The following is a 19900-nucleotide window of genomic DNA, read 5'->3' on the forward strand; positions in this document are numbered from 1 at the left end:
AGGGGGCTACACCGCCTACTGCATTGGGAAGCCAGATGGCACCCCAAGAACCTTGGGCGTGGGCTTTACCATACAAACCAAACTTGCACGACAGCTTGACAGCCTTCCATGTGGGATAAACCCCATGCCTTAACAGTAGTGTAAAAATGGGTTATACATGTACAGCCCTTATGTACATGGGAGGGAACATTGGAGTTGCACCCCTTGAATGCAGAAAGCCAGAAAAAAGTACAGTTATCCAATTCATTATTTTATACATCACATTAAAAAATATAAAAAGTGCGTGTTTTCTTGTTAGTTTCTCAATTGATATTCAAAAGGGGTTTTTCTACAGCATTTTGCCAGGGACCGCTCTTTTGTTGCCATGGGTTATTTTACATGAGTGAAATGCTAGCTCCACTTGGCCTTGGTTCATCATTCCATCTGAAAAACCATTGAAGCACAGAAAAGTTCATCCGTTTGTTGCTAGTTTTGATATTTTTGTGTGTGTGTTTGTTGTTTAATAATTGACTTTGGTATGAAAATAGATTATGACATTGCGCACACCTTTCAGATCTTCATCGCCCTAAGTCACAGGCAGACCTGGAATGCCTGTGATATGAAAATAAACAACCTGGATTGGCTGTGGTATGAAAGTAAGTGACGTTGCCCTCACCTTTCAGATCTTCAACCATGAAGTCACAGGCAGTCTCGGAATTGGATTGGCTGTGGTATGAAAATAATGACCTGGGTTGTCTGTGGTATGAAAGTAAACTATAGCATTCTTCACACCTTTCAGATCTTCATCACCCTCAAGTCACAGGCAGACTTTGGTTGTAGTATGAAAGTTAATGACGTTGTTGACACCTTCCAGATCTTCATCGCCCTCAAGTCACAGGCAGACTGGTTGGTTGTGGTTTGAAAGTTAATAACGTTGTTGACACCAGGTCTTTCAGATCTTCATCAACCTCAAGTCACAGGCAGACTTTGGTTGTAGTATGAAAGTTAATGACGTTGTTGACATCTTTCAGATCTTCATCGCCCTCAAGTCACAGGCGGACCTAGACAGCGCTGTACAGCTTGTGGACCAGAACGAACACACCTCCAGCCTGCGCCTCCACCTAACCTCCTCCACCGAGTCCCCCCACCCCACGCACCCCACACACCCCGCTCACCCTGCTGCCACCAGCAGCAGCCACTACCCGGTGCATCCCACTACTCAGGTCAGTGTGCCCGTCAGTGCCATTTCTGTCTGTCGGAATGCAGGTACTGGCTGGGCTTGGGAAGACCCTCTTTTTTTTTTCTTCTTTTTTTTTTGTGCCCCAGATTTCAGAACATTTTATTTTCTCTATTTTGATGAGGATGAGGATGGTGTAGATGCTACTATGGGTGTCCATTTATGTTTGGGACTATTTGACAAGGCTGCACTCTTAAATATATCCTTGTGTCAACCATGCTGAGAGATATAGACACCTGCAGTGGTAGGAAATATGAGCACCAACACCCAAAAGACACATCCATGAAATGTTTGACCCTCCACTGTGTAGTCCCCGTCTTCCTATTTGAGTCCATAGTGAAGACTCAACTCTGGGTAGGAAGCAGGCTGAGTGCTGAAAAAACCAACCTCTGATGGGGCTCGAAATCATGTTCTCCCAGTATTAAGTCCGCAGTGCAAACCACTTCTCCATGGCAGCTGGTTGGGAAGTATTGTTTTGTCTTGGGATTGTTCAGATTTGTGTTCATTACACATTATTTTCACATGTGAATATTGGCTTATATATATATGTATGTATGTATGTATGCATTTATATGCAAAAGAGCATATATGATTGTGCATGCAAATGTGTATGCTGTGTTGCCTGTCTGTATCTTTTGCTCTTTCATTCTATGACTGACTTACACACTGTCAGTACACAGGAACATATACATTTTGCACAAATATACATAACATTTTGCACTCCCTTGCCCATGTTATAATGCATATATATATATATATATGTGTGTGTGTGTGTGTGTGTGTGTGTGAAAGCACAAACATGCAGAACAAGCGTTGTAGGAGTGAGTCAAGTTTGTTTTAGTGTGGATGGGTATGACATACTGTATAGGGATTATGCAGCTGCTCTGGTTGGGATGATTATGTTTTTTGATGATGAGCATCTGTCACCACATGAATGAATCTGTGTGTGTGTGTGCGTGTGCGTGGTGTGTGTGTGTGTGTGTGTGTGTGTGTGTGTGTGTGACTTGACTTGACTTGACTTGACTTGACTTCATTTATATGTCATAAAATCCCGAAGGATTAATGTGTGTGTGTGTGTGTTCTGGGGTGTTTGCATGGCTGTATCAATGAATATGTATATATCCAGAATCACTAGAAAGAATAAATTTTACATCAGTTTATAAGCAGAGGTCTGTTTGGCTCATTGTATGTGTTAAATAATGGAAGTAGAATTGCATATGTGAAAATAAGGAAAGTAGAGTGTAATTCTCCACTAAAATTCAAAACCTGTTCTTCACAGTGACACTAGAAGGAAAGCATGTGATAGGCAGAATGCTAATAAATAGTATGATGAGGCATTTAGGTGTTTAAGCACAGAGAGCATAGACAATAGGTGTATTTAGAACATGTGAAAAAGCCTGTTGCTAGTTTTTAATCTCATGATAGTATTTTTCTGTTAACGGGCAGTTTCCTGAACAGGTAATGAAAGCATGTTTCGATTTTGATTATGAATATGGTAATGAGGCTTTTGCGTATTATTTGTATATTATTTGTATCTATGCAATGGGATAAAGGACTGGAGATGGGCTTCACATTCTCTGTACTCCAGTTCCAAGACAACAACTGGCATTTTTTTTATTATCTGGATAGTTGTGATTCAGGTACACACCCTTAAGGGACACTCAAAGCTTCCAAAATCATATTATGCCTCTTTTTTCTTTCTTTTTAGAAATCCCATAAGAAATCAAAGTAGATATATGTATAGTTGTTTTTTTTTTTAATTTGCTGACACATTTAACACCTTCACCCATAAATGTTTTATAGCTGATTCATTTAAGTAAAAATGGACACTTCAAATATCACTTGATGCAGCGAAATGCATTTTGAACTTTTCATTTGAATTTTAAAGCTAAATGGATTATGCTGTATTTGTTTTTATTCTTTGACAGAAGGATCATAAACATAAAAGCAACTTGCCAGAGCAGTTCAAGAAGTTTGGCTGCAAGCATTAGGAAACGATAGCACAACAACAACAAAAATATGCAGATTAATAAACACAATAAGCACACATTTCAGACAAATTTACCTGAGGCTTGCAAGAAAAGGTAGATCACACCAAAGCCATGTTTCACAGAGCAGCTTGTGTCAAGTCTTCATGCCTTTCTGTTTGAGTTGTTAGTTGCAGCCATCTTGTGTCAAGTCTTTAAATCTTTCTGTTTGAGTTAGTTGCAGCCAGCTTGTGTCAAGCCTTCAGATCTTTCTGTTTGAGTTGTTAGTTGCAGGCAGCTTGTGTCAAGCCTTTAAATCTTTCTGTTTGAGTTGTTAGTTGCAGGCAGCCTTTCAAGCCTTTGCACCTTTCTGTTTGAGTCCTTAGTTCCAAGCAGCTTTTGTCAAGCCTTTACGCCATTCTGTTTGAGTTGTTCCGTTGCGTCCTGAAACCATTGTTTGTCATTGCATTACTGGTTGGTGTGTTGCTGAAAGACTTGTGTGACTGAACAGGATCACCGTGACTCTCCCGCTCCACCCCCAAGATCTCTGCCGGCAAAGGATTACGTTCGCACCAGCTCTTATGTGGAGGGTGGAGGGGTTTTCATTCCAGAAAATGATCTGGTCAGTGTTGTGTGACCTGTCTTGTTTTGTTATAAATGTGTTTGCTAGAGTTAAACTGTGTGTGGGTGTTATGTGTTTGCTTGAGTTAAAAGTGTGTGGGTGTGTACACATTTATGTGCTTGCATGCATGGTTTTGTTGTGATGTGTTTTTGTTGTGCACAGCTTGCTTTTTTGTCACTTCTTATTACAGTGAAGACTGGTTTCATTTAAAAAAAAAAAAAAAATTTTTAAAGCTTTCTTCCATTTTTTTTTCTTGCCTCATTTTCTTTCTTTCTTTCTGCTTTCCTTCTAATCTTATCAGGTTTTGCTTTCCCATTAATACAAATTTTGTTGTCTTGTTCTCTGACATCAAAAATGGATATGAGTCCCCCTCCCCCTCAGTCAACTTTTTTTCCCTTCAGAAGAACATGCCAGCTGGAGGCACATTGGTTTGATAATATTCCACCTCTTTCACTGTCCCATTAGTTTCTTTTTCTTTTTTTCCCCTTCCGATTCCAGTCTCTTCTGATGTGTTAGTTTTGTGAGAGTAAATGTTCTGTAAAATATCATGAGTTTAGTCTTTAATTTCAGTGACTGATTGATTAAGTGATTGTTATGGATACTTGTATATAGTGCCTGTCCTCAGTCAAAGACCAAGCTCTAAGTACATGCCTTATAAATGCAGTCATTTGCACAACAGATTGCTTGCCTGGGTATAGCCAACTGGGAGCTTCCTTTAGGTTCTCATCATTAATTTCCTGTATTATTCAGTCAGGCTCCAGTCTCTGTCTCTGTCTCTGTCTTGGTCTCAGTCTCTCTCTCTCTCTCTCTCTCTCTCTCTCTCACACACACACAACACACACAAATGAGTGTGTTGATTTTAGTATGAAATTTTGCCAGGTACAATTATATTGTTGCCATGGGTTCCAAGTGCCATGCTACACACGGAACCTCAGTTTATCGTCTTGTCAGAGTAACTAGCATCCAAGCCACCACTCAGGTTTGGTGGAGGGGGAGAATTTTTTTGTGCATTTGGGATTTAATCCTGTACACTTAGATAAGACGAGAAGAAAGGAAATGGGAAAGAAAATGTGAAAAAAAAAGAAAAGAAAGAAAAAAAAGGAATGCATTTGTCCATCCCCAGCTGTTAAAAGGCTGAAATTGTAAGAGCTTTGAAAGGGTGAGATAAGAACTCTCTCACTCTCACCCTCTCCCTCTCTCTCTCTCTCTCTGTGATATACCCAGTAAATTGGAAGTAACGATTCATTCATTCACTCGTCTCTTTCAATGCAGCCACTCTGAAAACCTTTGACACGTAAAGGATTTTCTTTGGGATACAGGAAACAAAAACAAGCTCTGGCAAAGTGTGTTGAACAGGTTGTCACAAGTTGTCAGGTGTCATCTTAGAGACTTAGACTTCTCACATGGTTAGATCAGTGTGTGAAAGCAAAGAGCAAAATATGAAAGGAGGTAATATGTTTGCTTCTTTTATTGTTTTTTATTCCTTGCTTAAAAAATGGTTTGATCATGTATTAAAGAGGGGAATACAAGAATTTAATAACTCTCAGCTAAAACCCATGTTGATCCCTCAGAGCAAGCAATAGCAACTATGTCTTGAACAAGACAGGCTTGCTATCTCTTGTCAGCTACCCTGGAAAAAACTCCCAACCAAAACATAAAAAAACAACAACAAAACAAACCGACCAAAACAAACTAAAGCATGCTTGCCTACAGACACGGGGGAATTTTCACTTGAAATAGTGCATGAGCCGCATACATGAGTTACAAGGCAGAGGGGAGGGGAGTATATTGAAAACAAAAACAAAACAAGAAAACAACAAAAACAAAGTAAAGAAAAATTTTCAAAGCATGAATCATGTACTGTAGGGAGCTGATAGTGAAGCGATTTTCTCCTGGTGTTTATTCAAGGCATATATATTTATATAAATATTCTTGGCATGTTCTTTTCATCATTGTATTTACTTGTTTAGAAACTTAACATGAAATACAGTGACATGTTTAAAGACCTACATCTCTCTTCATCTAAACAAACACTCAGCCAAAATAAACAAATCCCTTCTCTGTTTAGGACTTGCGGTTGCAAGGCGCTTAGCAAAATGTAATTCTTATCTTCTTATTGTTCATGATTATTGTGCATTGTGTGGCCTGTCAGGTTCTGGGGTCGGAAAGTGTCACTAGTGTTGCTTTTGTTTTTGTTTGTGTGTTGTCTGTTGTAAACTGATGAATACAGTTTAAGGTTTCATCATCATCTTCATTTTTTTTATTTTTAAGTCATGGTACATTTCACTGCACCTTTACAGTCAATACTTTCCATCCTGTGAAGTTTTTTGGTATTGTATGGCTTTATTCAAGCGTTAATAGCTGTTTTAGGCCTTTATGCTTGGCTGGGCTTCACACAGAATGAAATCCAGTTCCTTGGGAGGGATTGTTGGGCCTGCACAACCTGTCGGCATTTGAAAGCCCCGGTGTTTGTGATCACCAGCACGCTTGCTGTGGTAGAAAAGCAGGATGTTTTGATAGTGCTCACACCTCACTGACATTTGGTTAAAGCACAGGAAGAGGGACATTTTGCAGGTGGGCGGGTGGTTGGGGGTGAGAGGGCCAGGATGGGGGTGATGTGAGGAGGGAGAGCGGTGTGTTGTGTCCACGGTGGTGTTAAGTTGTTAGCCTACCTCCTCAGTGCTTGTGTCAACTGACATGATTGGTCCTCATCACAGGGTCTTGTAAAACGGTGGCAGCAGAACAAAACAACATAAAAAGAAAAGATGAAAACAACACAAAAAAAGCATTAGTGAAACAGTGCATTGCCCATCCGGTGGTCCAGGTATCACTGATTGAAGCATGAATTGGGCTGTGTGTGGGGGGGGGGTGTGGGGGGGGGGGATTGGGGGGCAGGGGTTGGGGGAGGGGCAGGGAGGAGGATTTTTGGGGTGGGGGGGGGGAGTGGACATACCTTTTGACCCTTTAGCAGGTCATTGACCCATCCAGTCATTATCAGAATGTTATTGACAGTGACAACAAAAACTACAGCTGTTCCTGTAGCCTTTTACATTGGGGACATGCATCCTGGTACACACAGTTAGGTGTAAAGTAAAAGATTCTGACTTTCAGCTACAGTCTGCCGCCATCACCTCCCCCTCCCCACTTTTCCAGGGACTCCCCATGCTCCCTGATTTTTTCTTTTCTTTTTTCATTCTTTCTTCCCCCCCCCCCCCTCAAATTTGAAAATTGACAACAATCTATATTCATATCATTTTGCCAGGGAGAGTTTATGATCCAAACTACATATTTTTTGTCAGCTGGAGTGGGAATCTTGTTTGAATCCTAAGACTATTCAAGAGGTATGTTCTAAAAAATGAACAAGCGTGGTCCTAAAACCCATGTGATGATATTACCTTGTTATATTTTCATTCAGTTTCAGTTTCAAGGAGGTGTGTGGGTGTGCAGACAGATCCATATAAGCTACACCATGTCTGCTGTGGGGAAAAAAAAGTTTGAAAAAAAAGAAGAAAAAGTATCAGCAGATACTTGATTTTCACATGAAACCAGTGAGCTGATTGGGCCTTGAGAGCATGTCCTTGTTTTGTGTATAACATTAACATGAAAATTAAGTAAAATAGCGAGACAGAGTTAAAAGGTAAGATTCATTCAGCTGGAACTAATATGATAAATGTTCAGAATGTTAATAGTGAAGGAACTCGTGATTTTATGACTGTTGTTAGGCAGTTAGCCAGATGACCTAAAAATTGTGTTGTTTTTTTTTCCTCAGATGATTGACCCAGTGAGTTTCACCCTTCAGTTTAACTTCATATACCAATAGGATCCATGCTACTTGGCCTTGGCTGATTCTCCTTCCAAACATTTCCTGTGTTGTTGTTGTTGTTTTTTTTATCATAGGCGAAATTAAATCTCTATGTCTTTTGTCTCTTGTCTTTGATAACAGAAGAATGTCCAGTTGTTTCATTGTCATTGTACTTTTAAAAGAACATGATGTTTGGTGAATTAGTGCAGTTCAAATGTTTTCATTGTCCGAATGGTGACCAAGTTTATTTTCAAGTCATTTCAGTTTTCAGTTAGTGCTTTTTGCACTGAATGGCAAGGTGGAAAGGAAGAGGGAGGATGTTTTGTATTTTTATGTTTAATTTTGTGAGGCCTTAAAGCAGTAAGAAGATGTCGAAATTGATGCTGTATAATTTGACAGCATATGAGCCAACACACTGTGCTGTACGAAAAATGTTGAAATTGATGCTGTATAGTTTGACAGCATACAAACAACACACAAATACTAGACTGGTAACTAAGTGAAACAGTAATGTTCATATTTCTATGGCAGTAATAATATTAATGTGTGTGTGTGTGTGTTTGACAGGATATCTATTCATACCGAAGTGGTTCAATGTCAGACAGCATCTCCACCGTGGACAGTGGACAGTAAGTGGGCGTGTGTGTTTGTGTGTGTGTGTGTGTGTGTGTGTGAATCTGTGAGTGCATGTGAAGAGTTAAGAGAGGAAGGGAGTGTATGCATATACTGGTACTTGTATATGTAGGTGGTCATAATAATGCATGTGTGCTGTATATTGAATGTTTTGCTAGTGTTTCTGTCTTCTCTGTGTTAAGCTGAATATATGTCTGTTGGTGATGATGCATTTAAAAAGAATCCAATCCTTCTGTTGTGTTTTTAAACTGTAATGCTTAGTACAGTGCGTTAAATTTTCTGGTGTGCTTTCTGATTCATTCTGATTGATAATATGGTGTATGTTATATGTGCGAATACATGATTCTGAATCATGAATGTACTTAATTTTAAAAGAAATCATTGTGGCAGTGGTGACACATACCCGTCCAGGAGAAGAGATTCCCGAAGAAGTGTTCTGTCTGACAGTGCCAAAGAGGACTTTGGCAGGGATGCTGATGGTGAGTTCACTGCCTTTTACTTCTATTTTTTTTCCTTTGTTCAAAAAAAAGTTTTATTATCTACTTTATTTCCATCTTTTGGTTACTGTTTTTGTTTGAGCATCATAAGAAATCATCTGGACCACACTGATACAAATAAAATCATTCTGAGGAAATGTACAAAGGCAGTTTTGTCTATTGACAATGAACATGTATGTAAACTAAACCAAACCAGGACACACAATAATAAAGCCACATGTCACATATGATCACACAGGCACACACACTGTCATGAAAAGAATAGTATGGATGTTTTGCTGTACTTTTGCTCTTCTGTGTTGTCTGTGTGTGATACCTCACAGTCCCTTTCTTGTTTGCACACTGGCTTCACAGGGATGAGGGAAAGAGGTCACCATCTACTTTCTTCACTGCCTTCTTTCTGTCTCACTTTGATTTTGTTTTCTTCGTTTTCTTTTTGTTTCTCTTTCCTTTCCTCTTTCCTTATTTCTTTGTTTTTCATGTTTCTAACATATTCTTTTTTTTTTCTTTTTTTTTAACCTCGTTTTATTGCTTTGGGAGTGTGGTGCATGTATTGAATGTGATATGTCATATGGAGTAGTGTAAAAGGATGAGTGAATGAACAAGGCCAGAACAGTTTCCTGTGTTTTTTAACATTGGTGCTATTATATGTCATTGTGTTCTTATTGCGCTCATCCTTTGTATCTTGCATATTAGTTTTTGATCATGGTGCCCTGTGTTAAACTTCTCTAACCTTTTTCCCCTTCATGTTAGTGATCTGGGCCCTTGTTCTAAGGAGGAGGAGCGTATTACTCGTTGATTTATTGTTATCATTACCGCTACTTCTTATACTGCTGCTTCTACTGCTACTACTTTCTTGGCAGTTTGATACAAGTGTGTGCACATGTGCATGTGTGTGATAGTGTTGGATTGTTGATTCTGCTACCAATAATGTCTTAAGAGTCTTCTTGCATTCAGCTCCAAGAGAGTAGAGTACTAATTCAGATGTGACATATCGTTTCCTTCTATCGTTTTGAATGTAGATCATGAAGTCTGATTGTGTGCTGTTGTGTGGCCTGTGTTTTACAGCCAGAAAGCACTTTGGGACATTCCCCAGAGGGTTTGAGTCAACCCCCCATCCACCTGCCATTGATGGAGCAGGTGAGTATAGACCTGGCTTTGAACAGTTGAATATGTGTGATCATGGTGTGGGTGTAAACTGTCGGTGACTTTTGAGGTACAAGGGTTGATTGCAACAACTTTTGGTGAGGAAGAGGTTTCTTGTGTTTTGAATTGACTTTTGAATGAGGGTAAGGAAGAAATGTGTGGTTTTACAACCAGCATTATTGTCACATTGGCTGAAAGAGGAAGATGCTTGTCTTTGTATCATAGGTGGGTGTATTGTTTCTATGACACATGCTGATAGAATTGTTAACTCACATCATCGGTTACCCCCACCCCAACCACGCTGATAGAATTGTTAACTCACATCATCAGTTTCCCCCACCCCAACCACGCTGATAGAATTGTTAACTCACATCATCAGTTTCCCCCACCCCAACCACGCTGATAGAATTGTTAACTCACATCATCAGTTTCCCCCACCCCAACCACGCTGATAGAATTGTTAACTCACATCATCAGTTCCCCCCACCCCAACCACGCTGATAGAATTGTTAACTCACATCATCAGTTTCCCCCACCCCAACCACGCTGATAGAATTGTTAACTCACATCATCAGTTTCCCCCACCCCAACCACGCTGATAGAATTGTTAACTCACATCATCAGTTCCCCCCACCCCAACCACGCTGATAGAATTGTTAACTCACATCATCAGTTTCCCCCACCCCATCCACGCTGATAGAATTGTTAACTCACATCATCAGTTCCCCCCACCCCTGCCCCTCCTCCTCACCCCTGCTCCATCACATCTCCACTTTTTCTTTTCATCATCACAGTGTATTACGGCCTGTATTCTTTTTTTTTCTGTCTACAGTTGTATTTGTTTTACTATCACAGTGGATTTTTTCTGCAGAATTGTGCCAGGAACCCTTTCGTTGTTGTGGGTTCTTTTACGTGTTCTAAGTGCATACTGCACTTGGGACCTTAGTTTACTGTTTCTTCTGAAGGGCTAGCCATCCAAACCACCACTAAAGGTCTAGTGGATGTTAAAAGATTCTGGTGAGTTTGGGATTTGATCCCTTGCCCTTGGATTCTCTCACTTCTCAGGCGGACACATTACCAGTTGGCAGCCACTCCACCACCATATTCTCTCGCTTCCTAGGCGGATACATTACCACTCACTTGCCACTTCACTCATAGATAGGACACACCTAGGACACTGAACTCTTCCAGGAAACAAAACATTGCCCTTTCAGCTTTTCTAGGAAACAAAAAAAATTTCCCTAAACTTTTCTCGGAAACCGACCTTTCCCACTGAACTTTTCTCGGAAACAAAAAACATTGCTCCAGAACTTTTCCAGGAAACAAACCATTCTCCCTAAAACAAACCATTCTCCCTGAACTTTTGCAGGAAACAAACCATTCCCCCTGAACTTTTGCAGGAATCAAACCATTCTCCCTGAAACAAACCATTCCCCCTGAACTTTCGCAGGAATCAAACCATTCTCCCTGAAACAAGCCATTCTCCCTGAACTTTTGCAGGAAACAAACCATTCTGCCTGAAACAAACCCTTTTCCCAGAACTTTTGCAGCAATCAAACCATACTCCCTGAACTTTTGCAGGAAACAAACCATTCTCCCTGAAACAAACCATTCTCCCATAACTTTTGCAGGAATCAAACCATTTGAACTTTTGCAGGAATCAAACCATTCTCCCTAAACTTTTGCAGGAAACAAACCATTCTCCCTGAACTTTTGCAGGAAACAAACCATTCTCCCTGAACTTTTGCAGGAAACAAACCATTCTAAACAAACCATTCTCCCTGAACTTCTGCAGGAATCAAACCATTCTCCCAGAAACAGACCATTCCCCCAGAACTTTTGCAGGAATCAAGCCATTCCCCCTGAACTTTTGCAGGAAACAAACCATTCTCCCTGAACTTTTGCAGGAATCAAACCATTCCTCCTGAACTTTTGCAGGAATCAAACCATTCTCCCTGAACTTTTGCAGGAAACAAACCATTCCCCCTGAACTTTTGCAGGAATCAAACCATTCTCCCTGAACTTTTGCAGGAATCAAACCATTCTCCCTGAACTTTTGCAGGAAACAAACCATTCCCCCTGAACTTTTGCAGGAATCAAACCATTCCCCCAGAACTTTTGCAGGAAACAAACCATTCCCCCTGAACTTTTGCAGGAATCAAACCATTCCCCCAGAACTTTTGCAGGAAACAAACCATTCCCCCTGAACTTTTGCAGGAAACAAACCATTCTGCCAGAACTTTTGCAGGAAACAAACCATTCCTGCAAAAGTTCAGGAAACAAACCATTCCCGCTGAACTTTTGCAGGAATCAAACCATTCTCCCTGAACTTTTGCAGGAAACAAACCATTCCCCCTGTACTTTTGCAGGAATCAAACCATTCTCCCTGAAACAAAACATTCTCCCTGAACTTTTGTAGGAAACAAACCATTCTCCCTGAACTTTTGCAGGAAACAAACCATTCTCCCTGAACTTTTGCAGGAAACAAACCATTCCCACTGAACTTTTGCAGGAATCAAACCATTCCCCCTGAAACAAACCATTCCTCCTGAACTTTTGCAGGAAACAAACCATTCCTCCTTTTGCAGGAAACAAACCATTCTCCCTGAACTTTTGCAGGAAACAAACCATTCTCCCTGAACTTTTGCAGGAAACAAAACGTTCCCACGGTCGACATACCGCCGGCCAGAGGAGTACACCAGTGTGCGGGCACTTATGTCGAGAGGCAGCGAGGGCACGCTCAGCACATGCAGCAGCAGCAGCAGCGGTCTGCCCACGGAGCCGGACATGGACTCTCCTGGGGGAGCCTACCGCACCATCGCCCTCTTCTCCAAATGTAAGTTTCAGTTTGTTTCAAGGTGTCGAAGTGTTGGACAGTTTCAGTCTCAGTTTCTCAAGGAGGCATCACTGTGTTTGGACAAATCCATGTATGCTACACCACATTAGCTAGGCAGATGTCTGACCAGAAGCATGACCCAGCGTGCTTAGTCAGGCCTTGAGTGCATTCATATATTGATTTGTGTACCTATCAGGCTGGATTTCTTCTACAGAATTTTGCCAGAGGACAGCACACTCTTTGCCCTGTATGCACTGTAACACATCATCTTGGGGGAAGAAAAAAGAAATAATGAAAAGGAACAGATGCCTCACCTTAGTATAACCCAACATCCTGATCAGGCCTTGAGAGCCCATGTTAGGTTTGTGTCAAATATGAAAGTGAAGGTTGTGTTGTTGGAGGGGGTGAGTTCTGGTCTGCTTTTGTAGCGTGCTGTTGGATAAGTAAGTAGTCCAGAGTGATAGTGTCACAGGTATATGCAGCCTTACTAGTAGGTGGTGGTGTGAATGGAGCATGTATGTGTGTGTATGTGGATACATGTTCGTGTTCGTGTAACTTTACTTGTGTGTTCGTTTCTTCATGTCACAGCAAATGGAAAATGTGTGTGTGTTTGTACATATTTGTATTTATGTATTCATTGATATTTCTACTTTCTGTGTTGATTTCTGCATGTTCTAATTGGTGGGACACATTTGCGCTTGAGTTTGATAATCCATATATATATGTAGCATACTTTATTTATTGTATTATCACATTAAGTAGGATATTTTAACTGGGAAGCTAAAATCACCTGAACAAATCCATAGTAGCATTCAAGAACTTCATCAGAAATTCAAAATAAGAAATAAATTAATTACTTTATTTTCACTGACTATTGTGTGACCTATTTCCTGTGTTTTTGTCTGGCTTCCTCTGGCAGCATCGGGATCAGGTAGGACGCCTGTGGGTTTGTTGTTTTTTTTCCCTGCCAGAACTTATTCAGCGTTTGCCAGTACCTGTGCACTTTTTCATGAGCTGTGTATCTTGTTTGGAGAGTTGTGAAACAGTGACCTGTTCTGCCTCTGTTCAGCGCAACCAGCTTCCTTTCATTTATTGTTTTTTTTTCACTTTCTTCTCTTTTCTTTTTTTCTTGTAACAAATGTTTCCAAATTTCATCTTTTTTCATAGTCTTGCTATTTCCCTTTGAAATGAGCTGTTTCCTTCTTTTTTCCAGTGAGGTAAAATTGTTCAGAGTATGTGAGGGGTAATAGTCAGTTCAGATGTAGATTCTGTGTTTATATTTCTGATGTTTGTGGGGGTGCCAACCCATATAGACTATGTATTTTTGTAAAGTGAATTGAAAGGAAAAGACCAGCTTTGTTGGAAATTGTTCTGGAGGCAAAAGGTTTAGGTAATTTTTACATAATCATGTTTATCACTATCATAGCTCTTCTGCTCAAGATTTTGCCAGTATTTGAAAAAAAGATCTGAATATTTCTAGGTGAACTCACTAATTGTTGGATTCTTGGCAGTTTTCTCAATTTGCAAGATGTGTAACATTTTTGCCCTGTGTCAGCTTTTTGCAGCAGTAATGCTTGAAACCTTCATCTCCTGCCTCCATGAGCTACAGCTTTCTCATTCACTTGTGTGAACAAGTTGACTTTACGTGTGTAACGGGTTTTACTCTGTCACTCAGCCAGCCATACTCCATTATCGTTATTCAGGGGTGTGTATGCTGGCTGTATTCAAGTTTCCCAAACCTACCAAAACTGAAATGGATCAGGAGGATCTTTAACGTGTGTATTTGATCCTCTTCATGCATATTTATTGTAAAAATAAAGGGGGTTTGGGCACCAGCAAGTCTGAACGTATACTGACCATGGGTATTGGGGAGGGGCGGGTGGATCTCCACCCTGAACCTGCCAGTGCTGTGACCACTTTTCTAAAACCAGATCTCTCAGATAGAACATCCAGTGCTTTAGCTGTTCAGCTATTGCGGCAGTCCTTGCTTGAAACAGTAAGAAACTCTTAGTTTTGCGGTGCTTTGTGAATATGCAGAACATACAGAATAAGATGATGCAGTAGCCAGAGGCATTAGATTAAATTTGCACAGGTTGCTATTAGAACTGTCCTCAGCAACATGTTGAGCTCTTGATAGGTTAAGGTTGGGGCAGTGAATTCATGATCACTATGTCTAGGGCTTAGCTTCCACTGTTTTAATCTCCCCCCATACAAGTCGGGTACCCATTCACACCTGGGTGAAGTGAGAAAATCAGATTGAAGTGCATTTTCCAATGATACAACACCATGCCAAAACATGGCCACAAATGTTTGATCACTGGTGAACACTGGATCATTGTTTAACTGTTTCTACCATGGTGCCTCATGGAATTACAGTAACAATGCCCATCTGGGAAGGGATGGGGGCAGAGGAGAAGTATGGTTGAGACCAATAGTTGATAGGGGAAGGGTGGCCTGGTTTTTCTTCATGTTGCAGCTAGTGGTTTTGTGTTTGCGATTTGAGTTATAGCTGAAATTGGTTCACTACAAAGCCTGACTTTCTGCAGTTCTGCTACATGCTGTTTGTGTGTTGCTTTTCTGGCTGCTGTGTCTTGTGACCATGTGTGACATTGTAACTCATGTCTGTGACTTGTCTTTCTCTTTTTTGTTTTTCTTTCCGAAAGGTGTGTGTTTTTTTGTGTTTTTTTAATGATGTGAGAAATACTCTTATGCTCTCTGTCTTTATCATTTTCTTGCTTTTCTTGCTCTGTAGGTCTTTTAAACTATCTGTTTGTCTGTTCTTCAGTGTACCTGTATGTCCAAAACACATTCTTTGTTGTACAGGCGTTTTAACTAGTCTGTACATCCTTCCCCTCCTTTTACACTGGTGTGCTGACCGTGTGTTTACATGGTGTACACAGCAAAACACTGGATGTTTAGCTGACTGACTACTGATGTGGCAGTCCTGTATGTGAGTGTATTGATATAGCTTTTTTGTTAACTTTTTTTCTGTGGCACGCCAGTGGCAGGATCACGTATGGCCCATACCTGTTTGTGAAACAAACAAAACACCGTGTGAAACAACCAAAACCCCACACGACTTCTTCATCCGTGGGCTGCGACTCCTACATGTGTATTCACTTTAATAGTGCATGAGTGGGCTTTTACGTGTATCACCATTTTTACCCCAGCCATGTAGGCAGTCATACTTTTTCAGAAGGGGTTGGTGGGGTGCATGTCAGGTATGTTCTTGTTTCCATAACCCATTGAACACTGACATGGAATACAGGATTTTTAACGTGCATATTTAATCTTCTGCATGTGTAAACACAAGAAGGGGGTTCAAGCGCTATCAGGTCTGCACATCTGTTGACCTGGGAGATCAGAAAAATCTCCACCTATTACCCACTCGAACTTCTGCTATCATTCTATCATGTGAAGGAAGAAATAATAAAGCAAGTTCTCCTGTGAATGGATGTTCACTTTAGCTGGAAAAATTAGACACACTTCTACTTACTGGGCATAATTTGACTTGCCTACCGCCTGTTCTTCCTGGTATTGTTTTGAAACAAACTCAGTTTGCTGTTGTTCATACATAGCAGCATCACAAACATAACTATGAGTCCCACACCCCTGTCCTAAAGCCAACCAGATTTTGACAGTCTTTGGTAACCAGCTATCCTCTAAAATTGGTGCTCGCTATTATACATGGTGGAAAAGAGTAGCAGTTTGCTAAACAAGTTACTTTTTTCTCTTTTTTGTTGTTGTAATTCTTATCTGGTTATCAAGGTGTATACCTTGTTTTTTTTATACAACTGTTTTTGTTGTTGTTGATTTGTGTGTGAATTTGTGCACATACACTGTGATACTGTGTAGATTGTTTGGTAGTTTACTTCTGAAGTCTCATTTTGATGGTAGGATTACCAGTATGATTCCAAACTGGAGTGGAGCTTGTTTGTTTGTTTGTTTTTTAGTTTTAAAAAAAAACAAAAACCTCCCAACCAGTACCGCCCCTACCATCCACAACACTCTCCCACCTCCTCACTTTGAACACCCTCACTCTTCTCCTACCCTTCTCATTGTGTTATGTACATGCTTTTGATCCTAATTCAAAATCATAAAGTCTGCTCCAGAGTTTGACTTGAATCATCAACATTCTGAGGTATGATGTGCCCTTGATTATGTTCTAGAAAGGGAAAAAAAATTGGGCTCTGCAAAAATGTTTCTCATATATAGAAATATAAGTTGTGTGCGGGGTGAGGGAGGGATTGGGGGGGATTTTGTGTCTTTGTAGGGACAGTATTCTGAGAAATGATAACACAAACAACAAATTTAAAGTTGAACATTTATGGAGAAGTGTATTATGTTTGTGGCATTTAAGATTAATGTATAATTAATCATATTGTTGATAACTTCTGATCTTTGTGAATGCTGTATCGAATGTGCAGTCTTTGTGTGATGGATTCTTTTATCCAGATGTTGAGCCTTGAGGCTGATTTTCAGTTGTTGGAGCAGGTGTAAACCCCATAAGTAGTGATTGACACATAGTTTACTGACTGTCAGTGAACTTGGAGTGAAAGTATGTATGTTATGTGTACATGATGTGGACACAGCATGGCTGTCAGGGCACTGTGGATGAAAATTTGCTGGCGAGAGCTTTTTGTCAGAATTGTTGAAACAGACATCACAGTGACATATAGCGCACCAAACGTTGACACTAATTTGTGGGAATGGTTTGTCTTAACTGTTTCTCTATGTGATGTATTCTGCCTGTTTTCATGAGGTATATCTCTTCAGTTTGGCAATAAGGTGCGCTTATCTGTAGGGTACAAGGGCCAGAGTGCAGAGAATATTTCGAAAGAAAAGGTCAGATTAGAAGAAATATTTTTAAATGAAAAACAGGATCAAAGTAGAACTTTTGGGGGGGGGGGGGGGGGTAAAAAAAAACCCAACAAAACTTTGTGTCTAAATTTGGAAATTAAGGTAATTTATGTTGATTGAATAAAGTGATTGGTGATCAGGTTTCGAGGCCCTGTTTCAGCATGGTGCTTATCCTCAGGAAAGACACTTTACTCTGAGTTTCCTCAGCACTCCACCCTGGTTTGAATGGGTTTCTGACCAAATGGGGAAGGTTGATACAGCGGAAGGAGAAGATTCGTCCCTGCCTTCATGTGCCAAGTCCTAGACACAGTGGATATGAATTCACTGCCCCAGTGGCTGTAAAAGACTATGGGACTGTTAACCATTAACATTGAAAAATCTGTTTAACATTGATTGAAAAGCCTGTGGCTAATCAAATCTCAAGAAAACAGTACAACAGTCCAGGCATGAGTTTTCCTTCTCTGAATGAAATGTACCGCCTGTGTACAACTTTGCTGACGAAGTTTGTTGAATGGAAACAGACCCAGACAACCAGCAGACTGTTGTGTTTCAGCCCCCAGAGCTCCGACCAACTGGAAGAGGGGGCGCGTGCTGGGTGCTGGTGCCTTTGGGTACGTGTACCTGTGCTACGACCAGGACACAGGGGTGGAGCTGGCTGTCAAGCAGGTGCAGTTGGGAGCCATGAACGCCGAGCTGTCTAAGGTGAGTGGGTGGGTGAGTTGGGGAAGACTGGACTGGATGGGTGTGAGTTATGATGCTGCTTCTACCTTCTTCCTCTCATTATTTCTTCTTCCTTTCTTCTTCTCCCTCTTCTTCTTCCCCATCTCCCATCAAGATGGTCAACCTCTTCCTCCTCTTCTTTCTTTTCTCTCCTCTGCCTTCTTCTCTTCTTCCTCTTTCTTGTTCCTTCTTTTCTTCTCCTACTTCTTCCTCTCTTTTTCCTTCTTCCTCCTCTTCTTCTTCATCTTCCTTCTCTTCCTCTCCTTTGTCTTTCTCTTCCACTGCTTTGTCTTTCTCTTCTTAAGTTTCGTCGTCGTCTTTCTTCTTCCTCTTTTTTTTTTCCTCTTCTTCTTCTACATCAGGGGGTTGCACCTCCCACATTTACTTAAATATACATGCAGGCTTTTACGTGCATGACTGTTTTTACCCAGCCATGTGGGCAGCTGTACTTGTTTTGGCGTGGTTGCATGCTGGGTATGCTCTTGTTTCTGTAACCCTCCAAACACCTACATGGATTTTGAGATCTTTAACATCTGCTTTTAATTACACATACTGCCTATAATTACACATACTGAACCATAACTCATGTATGTTTTAAGGTGCAGTTATAGTACCTATTAGTTGCTCCTGGACGACCATGAATAAAAGTGTGCTCAGGGTAAATAGTAAAAAACGCCAGAAGACAGAAAGAAGAACTGGTTGCTCTTTCATAGCTGTTTGAGATGTGTGGCTTGTCAGCTTGCTGGGAACTGAAGTACTGAGCCAGTGCCAGTCTGATGACATGATAAACCTCAGTGCCTGCATGTGTGTGTGCAGGAGGTCCGTGCTTTGGAGAATGAGGTTCAGTTACTGCGGAACTTCCAGCATGAACGTATTGTGCAGTATTATGGTTGTCAGGAGGACAACAGTGTTCTCTCCATCTTCATTGAGTATCTGCCCGGGGTGAGTGCCTGACTTTGTTGATGTCTCTTTCCAGTGTTTTTTTGTTTTGTTTTTATTGGGGGAGTGGGGAGGGCATGAATTGGGCTCAAAATGTCAGGGTTTAAAAAAAAAAAATTTTTTTTTTTAGATTTATTTTAATGTAAATAATTTTTCTATTATTTCAGTGTTGTTCATTCAGCCAGGTTCAGACTGGAATCTGGTCACATATTGTAATGGGTCAGGTTGTTTTTTTTTTGTTGTTTTTTTTGATATATTGAACATTTTGTTTATTTTATGCAGCAGAAAAAAATTGTCTCTGAGGCAAATCATTTGACTATTGTGTGTGTGTGTGCGTGTGTGTGTGCACGTGCACGTGCGTTTGCATGCACTGATGTGTGTGTGTTTGTGCCTGCTTGCATGCACTAGTATGTGTGTTGGTTTTGCTTTTTGTGTATGTTTGTGTGTATGTTTTATATTATGACTGTTTGTGTGTCTGGATGCAGGGTTCAGTCTTGGATCAGCTGAAGCAGTATGGGCCGCTGACAGAGGCAGTTGGACGCAAGTACACCTTCCAGGTGTTGGAGGGACTGGCCTTCCTGCACAAAAACAGTATTGTCCACCGTGACATCAAAGGTAAGACAAGAACATTGTTGTCCACTTTGTGACATCAAAGGTGGGCT

At 40.7% G+C, this 19900-nt stretch overlaps 1 protein-coding gene across 1 annotated transcript in view; it reads left to right on the forward strand.

The window, feature by feature from the left end:
• LOC143292774 (mitogen-activated protein kinase kinase kinase 2-like) overlaps positions 1-19900 on the forward strand; it is a 70707-nt gene that overhangs the window by 37204 nt on the left and 13603 nt on the right. Inside the window, exons 6-14 of the mRNA XM_076603338.1 lie at positions 1011-1202; positions 3695-3805; positions 8175-8236; positions 8631-8719; positions 9806-9877; positions 12534-12719; positions 18133-18281; positions 19116-19241; positions 19724-19853. Coding sequence (XP_076459453.1) covers positions 1011-1202; positions 3695-3805; positions 8175-8236; positions 8631-8719; positions 9806-9877; positions 12534-12719; positions 18133-18281; positions 19116-19241; positions 19724-19853 — 1117 coding nt within the window. The remainder of the gene's footprint in view (positions 1-1010; positions 1203-3694; positions 3806-8174; positions 8237-8630; positions 8720-9805; positions 9878-12533; positions 12720-18132; positions 18282-19115; positions 19242-19723; positions 19854-19900) is intronic.

This window comes from Babylonia areolata, chromosome 18, assembly GCF_041734735.1.
Source record: "Babylonia areolata isolate BAREFJ2019XMU chromosome 18, ASM4173473v1, whole genome shotgun sequence".
Lineage (NCBI taxonomy): Eukaryota > Metazoa > Mollusca > Gastropoda > Neogastropoda > Buccinidae > Babylonia > Babylonia areolata.